Source organism: Oncorhynchus nerka, linkage group LG13 (genome assembly GCF_034236695.1).
Source record: "Oncorhynchus nerka isolate Pitt River linkage group LG13, Oner_Uvic_2.0, whole genome shotgun sequence".
In the NCBI taxonomy this organism is placed as follows: Eukaryota; Metazoa; Chordata; class Actinopteri; order Salmoniformes; family Salmonidae; genus Oncorhynchus; species Oncorhynchus nerka.
In genome coordinates, this window is record NC_088408.1 from 11485653 (window position 1) to 11493252 (window position 7600).

The following is a 7600-nucleotide window of genomic DNA, read 5'->3' on the forward strand; positions in this document are numbered from 1 at the left end:
GAGGGAGAGAGAGGGGGTGAGAGAGAGGGAGAGAGAGGGGTGAGAGAGGGAGAGAGAGGGGGTGAGAGAGAGGAGAGAGAGACAAAGAGAGGGGGTGTGAGAGAGAAGGAGAGAGAGGGGAGAGAGAGAAGGGGTGGGTGAGAGAAAAGGTGAGAGAGAGGGGTGAGAGAGAGAAAGGGTGAGAGGGGTGAGAGAGAGGGAGAGAGAGAGGGGAAAGAGGAGAGGGGGAGAGAGAGAGAGAGAGAGAGGGGGAAAGAGGAGAGGGGTGGAGGAGAGAGGGCGAGAGAGAGGGAGAGGGGTGAGAGAGGCGGGAGAGAGAGGGGGTGAGAGAGAGAGAGGAGAGTGGAGAGAGAGAGAGAGAGAGGGGGGGTGAGAGAGGGGAGAGAGGGGGGTGAGAGGGGGAGAGAGAGGGGGGTGAGAGCGAGGTGAGAGAGAGGGGAAAGAGGAGAGGGAGAGAGAGAGAGAGAGAGAGGGGTGGGTGAGAGAGGGAGACCTAATGCCTAGGCTTCTTCTTAGAGGGCTAACTCAGTCTTATCGCATGCAAAACACCCTGGGTTTGAACCTTTGCCAGTTACACCTACAACCTCAATGAATTACTGTATGTCCTAGACTAGAAAAGTTCAATTCCCACAGGGATCACTTACACCGACTAAAAATGTGTTAATTCACTGTGTCACTTTGGATAAAAACTTAGTGCTTAGTGGCATACCATATACATTATTTTTGACTTGGAAATATATTATTTTGCTTATAAAACTCTGCCTGAGAAGTGACTAAATCAGAAAGATAACTCTCTACGACATGTGACATCCCACATGTGGGATCAGCTATAGTACGCTGCCGGTCCCACCGACTGACTGAGAAACACTGTTCTTATATCTAGACCGTCTGTCTTTTTGAACAATGTGACCCTGTATTATCTAGTACGTAGTCTGTAGGTCTTAAAACAGCATAATCTCCTGTATGACTAGGTCTGAGACTGATGTGAGCTTGTCTTTTAGGGCCGTATGCATCAAGTGTCTCAGAGTAGGAGTGCAGCCTCCCCCCTCCTCCTCCTTGTCCACGTAATGTTATTCACTATGATCTTAGAGGATCATAGATCAGCACTCTCACTATGAGACTGATGTGAACCTCTTTTCCCCATCCTTCCCTCCTTCCCTCAGGCTGAAAGAGGCCCAGCTGTCGGTGAAGAAGATTACAGCAGACAAGAAGGTGGAGACTAGGAAGATCAACCCTAACAGTCTGGTGAGCACAACTTAAACTTAATATAGACATACAGTGTAAATCTGAAGTACCCCTATCCACTATCAATCACATCTGATCAACCCTAACAGTCTGGTGAGAACAGAGGCATTTAACACAGAGATATATAGATATATACAGTAACAGTCAAAAGTTTTAGAACACCTACTCATTCAAGGGTTTTTCTTTATTTGTACTATTTTCTACATTGTAGAATAACAGTAAAGACATCAAAAGTATGAAATAACACATATGGAATCATGTAGTAACCAAAAAAGGTGTTAAACAAATCTAAATATATTTTCAATTTTTCAATTCTTCAAAGTAGCCACCCTTTGCATTGAGGACAGCTTTCCACACTTTTGGCATTCTCTCAACCAGCTTCACCTGGAAGTGTGCCTTGAATTCTAAACAAATAACAGACAGTGTCACCAGAACCCCCCCCCCACACACACACACAATCACCAGAACCCCCACCCCCACACAATCACCAGAAATCCCCCCCCCAATCACACCTCTTCCTCCATCCTTCATGGTGGGAACCACACACATTCACCTACTCTGTGTCTCACAAAGACACAGCAGTTGGAACCAAAAATCTCAAATTTGGACTCATCAGACCAAAGGACAGGTTTCAACCGGTCTAATGTCCATTGCTCGTGTTTCTTGGCCCAAGCAATTATTTTCACTTAATGGTGTCCTTCAGTAGTTATTTATTTGCTGCAATTCGACCAGGAAGGCCTGATTCACTCAGTCTCCTCTGCACAGTTGATGTTGAGATCTGTCTGTTATTGTCACGGCAGATTTCCTCCTCTTCCTCTGAAGAGGTGAAACAAGGATCGGACCAATACGCAGTGTGGTAGGTGTCCATGTTTTTAATAAGAAAAACTAAACACAAATAGAAAATAATAACGTGAACTGGCAACGAAACAGTCCCGTGTGGCACAAACACTGACACAGGAAACAATCACCCACAAAGTACCCACAGAATATGGCTGCCTAAATATGGTTCCCAATCAGAGACACCGACAGACAGCTGCCTCTAATTGAGAACCAATCTAGGCAACCATAGACATACAAAATACCTAGAACGGTGACAGCCCCATAAACATACAAAAAACCCTAGACAAGACAAAAACACATACATCACCCATGTCACACCTTGACCTAACCAAAATAACAAGGAAAACAAAGAATACTAAGGTCAGGGAGTGACAGTTACTTGAACTCTGTGAAGCATTTATTTGGGCTGGAATTTTTGAGGCTGGTAACTCTAATAAACTTATCCTCTGCTACAGAGGTATCTCTAGGTCTTTCCCTCCCGTGGTGGTCCTCATGAAAGCCAGTTTCATCATAGTGCTTGATGGTTTTTGCGATTGCACTTGAGAAAACTTTCAAAGTTCTTGAAATTTTCCGGATTGACTGACCTTCATGTGTTAAAGTAATGATGGACTGTCGTTTCTCTTTGCTTATTTGAGCTGTTCTTGCCATAATATGTACTTGGTCTTTTACCATATATGGCTATCTTCTGTATACCACCCCTGCTTGTCACAACACAACTGATTGGCTTTAAACGCATTAAGAAGGAAAGAAATTCCACAAATTAACTTTAACAAGGCACACAAGAGTGCATCGCTGTCATCAAGGTAGAGGGTGGCTACTTTGAAGAATCTCAAATCTCAAATATATTTAGATTTGTTGAACACTTTTTTGGTTACTACATGATTGCATATGTGTTATTTCGAAGTTTTGATGTCTTCACTATTATTCTACAATGTAAAAAAAATAGTAAAAATAAAGAAAAACCCTTGAATGAGTTTGTGTCCACATTTTTGACTGTAGATATATATATATATATATATATATATATATATATATATATATATATATATTTTTTTCACAGATCCCTCCGGAACTTTCACTACACACCTGTCCCCTATTCCCACTGATTAGCACTTGTATAAATGTGCCCTTTGGTTTCCATTGGGCGGTCCATTATTGTTACAATGTCCATTGGTGTGTGTGAGTACCTGTGCTGTGTGTTTTGGCTTTCATGCCCTGGTGGATTGAGAGAGAGAGAGAGACAGAGAGTGAGAGTGGAGTGAGAGTGAGAGTGAGACAGAGACAGAGACAGAGAGAGAGGTACAGTTATATTCATAGTTATTGGTGTGATCCTATGGGTCAAAGCAACAGTACCACTGCTCTACAAAATAAGATAGATAGGATCAAACAGGCAAACCATCATCCATCTTCTCGGTTTGGATTCAGACTCAACAAAACAGTGTTAACAGGAAATAATATTTTTTGACCTATCCCAGAACCTGGTTTTGATTAAATTATTGAACTACTGTTCCAATCATAATAATTATTCCACTGGGCCTCAAAGGGGAATTAAGCTCATGCCCTGTGGGCCGTTCTGGCTGGGACATGGTTAACTCTGACAGGCTCATGCCCTGTGGGCCATTCTGGCTGGGACATGGCTAACCCTGACAGGCTCATGCCCTGTGGGCCGTTCTGGCTGGGACATGACTAACTCTGACAGGCTCATGCCCTGTGGGCCGTTCTGGCTGGGACATGGTTAACTCTGACAGGCTCATGCCCTGTGGGCCGTTCTGGCTGAGACATGACTAACTCTGACAGGCTCATGCCCTGTGGGCCGTTCTGGCTGGGACATGACTCATGCCCTGTGCTTCTGGCTGGGAACTCTGACAGGCTCATGCCCTGTGGGCCGTTCTGGCTGAGACATGACTAACTCTGACAGGCTCATGCCCTGTGGGCCGCTCTGGCTGAGACATGACTAACTCTGACAGGCTCATGCCCTGTGGGCCGTTCTGGCTGGGACATGGTTAACTCTGACAGGCTCATGCCCTGTGGGCCGCCCTGTGGGCCCTGTGGGCCGTTCTGGCTGAGACATGACTAACTCTGACAGGCTCATGCCCTGTGGGCCGTTCTGGCTGGGACATGGTTAACTCTGACAGGCTCATGCCCTGTGGGCCGTTCTGGCTGAGACATGACTAACTCTGACAGGCTCATGCCCTGTGGGCCGTTCTGGCTGGGACATGGTTAACTCTGACAGGCTCATGCCCTGTGGGCCGTTCTGGCTCAGACATGGTTAACTCTGACAGGCTCATGCCCTGTGGGCCGTTCTGGCTGGGACATGACTAACTCTGACAGGCTCATGCCCTGTGGGCCGTTCTGGCTGAGACATGACTAACTCTGACAGGCTCATGCCCTGTGGGCCGTTCTGGCTGGGACATGGTTAACTCTGACAGGCTCATGCCCTGTGGGCCGTTCTGGCTGAGACATGACTAACTCTGACAGGCTCATGCCCTGTGGGCCGTTCTGGCTGGGACATGGTTAACTCTGACAGGCTCATGCCCTGTGGGCCGTTCTGGCTGAGACATGACTAACTCTGACAGGCTCATGCCCTGTGGGCCGTTCTGGCTGAGACATGACTAACTCTGACAGGCTCATGCCCTGTGGGCCGTTCTGGCTGAGACATGACTAACTCTGACAGGCTCATGCCCTGTGGGCCGTTCTGGCTGGGACAAGGCTTATTTACTTCCTTACTTGGCCTCAGAAGCCAGTATAGTGTGGTATGTGGACACTGTTTGCATACTGTCCCTAATGGAAAAAACAAACCCCTTTCCTCTGGCCTGACAGAAAGACAGGCTACGCCAGAAGGAAGCTAACATGGTGGCCACAAGCTGAGAGACAGAACAGGAGAGGGAAGAAATTCATGAGAAAACTGACGAGTTGGTTTGTGAGGTAAGTGGGGACTTCTCCCACCCCTTTAGCCACCCACACAGGGGGATCAGGATCACACCAGTCTCTGTTCCTGCCCACCCTCTTATACACCAAGCCTGGAACACTGCCATCTGACCCCTGCTCGAGACTAGAGGAAACCCCACATACTATGGTTCTCAGGTCACGAAGCTGCAGATGGATTCACTGACCAACAGGGTACTACTGGCAATAGGGGGATCATGACTATTTTCTTGTTTATTTTTTTTATGGGAGTAATGTATATTCATTTAAAATGTGGTGGATTCTCCACCTCATCCTAAGGACGTTCATGTTTAAAAAATAATAAATGTTTTTCAGTCAAATATCTGGTCAAATGAAACAAGACAGTGTGTTTAGATTGTATGGGAAACGTTGTGTGATTGTATGGGAAACGTTGTGTGATTGTATGGGAAACGTTGTGTGATTGTATGGGAAACGTTGTGTGATTGTATGGGAAACGTTGTGTGATTGTATGGGAAACGTTGTGTGATTGTATGGGAAACGTTTTCTCGTGTAGATTTGTTTATGTTTTGTTTTCTGTATCATGTTTTTCACCTTACATTTCCACTGTCAATCATTATATCAATGTAGATATCAATCATCTATGTATCTTACCATCGGTCTCTGTTATTACAACTTCCCAGCAACCCCAAAACAGTTCAACAAGGTGTACAAATACGAGTTTATTCACCAACCACTTTATATACTGTACATAAATAATACAATAGCATGAACGTTAAGCGACGTCTAACTATGCAGGTTTTAAATGATTTGCCAACATTCATTGACAACAAACTCCTCAACAGTTCCTGAAGTGAGCGTGTCCACTGAGAATGATACTTAGTGACATTTGGAAGAAATTATGCATTTTGACCTCAAAAACAACTTTTTGTTCAAACATTATTTTTTTAAATTTATTTTTTTACAAATCAACACAGAACTAAAAAGAAGAAGAAATCAGTTGAACACTATTAAATCTGTAAATCATGTCATGTGATTATGACCTCAAATGTATTGATGTGAAAGTTTAATTGTATTTATGTGAACTATTTATAATTGTAAAATGTGAAAAACTTCAATAAAGATTCTTTTTAAAAAGAAAAAAGGAAACAATACTTATTCTCTCCACTTTGGCTCATAACAGTTAACAAGTCCATGTCAAATTGAACACGTTGTGTGGCTTGTTCTCCATATTTAAATGCCATACATGCGCAAACATTCTGGTCTCCACAGACATACTGTTATTTGTATTATGCGCAAGCCAGAAATATTAAAAAAAGAATTAAGCACGAAGCTATAAGCCATTTACAATGTGCTAAACCAGTCAATAATGCCAAATCAGTCGTTATAGTCCCATACATTACACTGGGGTGGGGGTCTGTTGGAGTTGGCATTGCTGCCCGTTTAGTGTTTGTCTGCCTGGTTGTGAAGAGTTCCATCCCTTGTTTTCCTTTTCTTTTGATCTCCTCTTTTAGCATTAAGATTGGATATTTTCTCCCTCGTGCATATTCGGTTTTTGCAATGAAAGCACGTTTGATTTAACGCATTGGTCGCTCGCTCTATTCCTTTTAGTTATTCCAGTGGAAAGCAAATCAACACAGACTATACGAAATGTGTCCATTCTTTCTGGCTTGAACTAATCCAGGTCTATGGAAGCGCAGTGACACGTCTTTACGCGCTGGACGCGTTTCTTCTGGGTGCTGGGTGACTGGCCTGGACAGATGAGGGTATAGGTGACGGTAGTGAATGTTTTTGGTTTACAGGTGGAACACGATTGGAAAGCCCCATCATCTTGGTAGATGTGTCGGGGGATGTAAAATGAGTTACACTGCCCGTAACAGAAACGATTGATTATAGTGCGGCTGAGGCATCCTTCCTCGTGGATCGCCTGTTTCAGCGGCTGAGTCTTGCACCAGTCCAGTTTGAGGTACCGGCGCTCCGTGACGTGTAGGGCTTCTTGGCTGGATTCTAGAACCTCGTCAGCGGCCGTTACTGGCCCCATTTGGCGGGAGACAAATCCGTTCTGTGGTGGCTGCTGCGGTAAGCGTTCCGACTCGTTGGGGCTGGAGTTGTATTTGTATGGGTGCGGAGAGGCGCCCTGGTAGCCACCTACCGCTGCGCTCCTCAGCGGACAGAAGAGTAGTCCCAACACCATGGCGGAGGCAAATACTGTTGAGGTCTTCATCCTTAGATGTAGAATGTTAAAATATATAAGGATTATATTTAAAGCCGTCGTGGAAATCAATAAAGAACAAATTACGCATCACTTTTATGCAAGGTTTACGCAAACCAAATACTTAATTTCCACATGGTTATACAATGTACAGTTACCAGATGCATAGGATAATTTCAACATAGCGAGTATTTGATAGAGCAAGAATGATAAATAGCTAGATTTATTCACCTGTGTCCTACACAAACTCCACACAACAGAAGCACTCCTGGTTTAGATTTAAGTGTTTGGAATAAACTGCTGGATTCCCTGCGGAAGTAAGATATTGGTTAAGTAGAAGTATTTCTGTATGATGTCTTCTTGGAAGAGGCAAAACAAACTGCTTTCCAGCTGTACTGT

The 7600-nt window shown here is 44.5% G+C and overlaps 2 protein-coding genes across 2 annotated transcripts in view; one reads left to right on the forward strand and one right to left on the reverse strand.

Annotated features, from left to right (window-relative positions):
- Nucleotides 1-6149, forward strand: part of LOC115115677 (titin-like) — a 62285-nt gene extending 56136 nt beyond the window's left edge. Inside the window, exons 16-17 of the mRNA XM_065026195.1 lie at nt 1164-1245; nt 4906-6149. Of these exons, the coding sequence (XP_064882267.1) occupies nt 1164-1245; nt 4906-4953 (130 nt within the window). The 3' untranslated portion in view covers nt 4954-6149. The remainder of the gene's footprint in view (nt 1-1163; nt 1246-4905) is intronic.
- LOC115139147 (gremlin-1-like) lies at nt 5699-7597 on the reverse strand. Its single transcript, XM_029676280.2, has 2 exons — nt 7433-7597; nt 5699-7214 (listed from the first exon to the last, which is right to left on the reverse strand). The coding sequence occupies exon 2, from the start codon at nt 7211-7213 to the stop codon at nt 6665-6667; it is 549 nt and encodes a 182-aa protein (XP_029532140.1). The 5' UTR covers nt 7214; nt 7433-7597; the 3' UTR covers nt 5699-6664.
- Between the last annotated feature and the right edge of the window lie 3 nt (nt 7598-7600).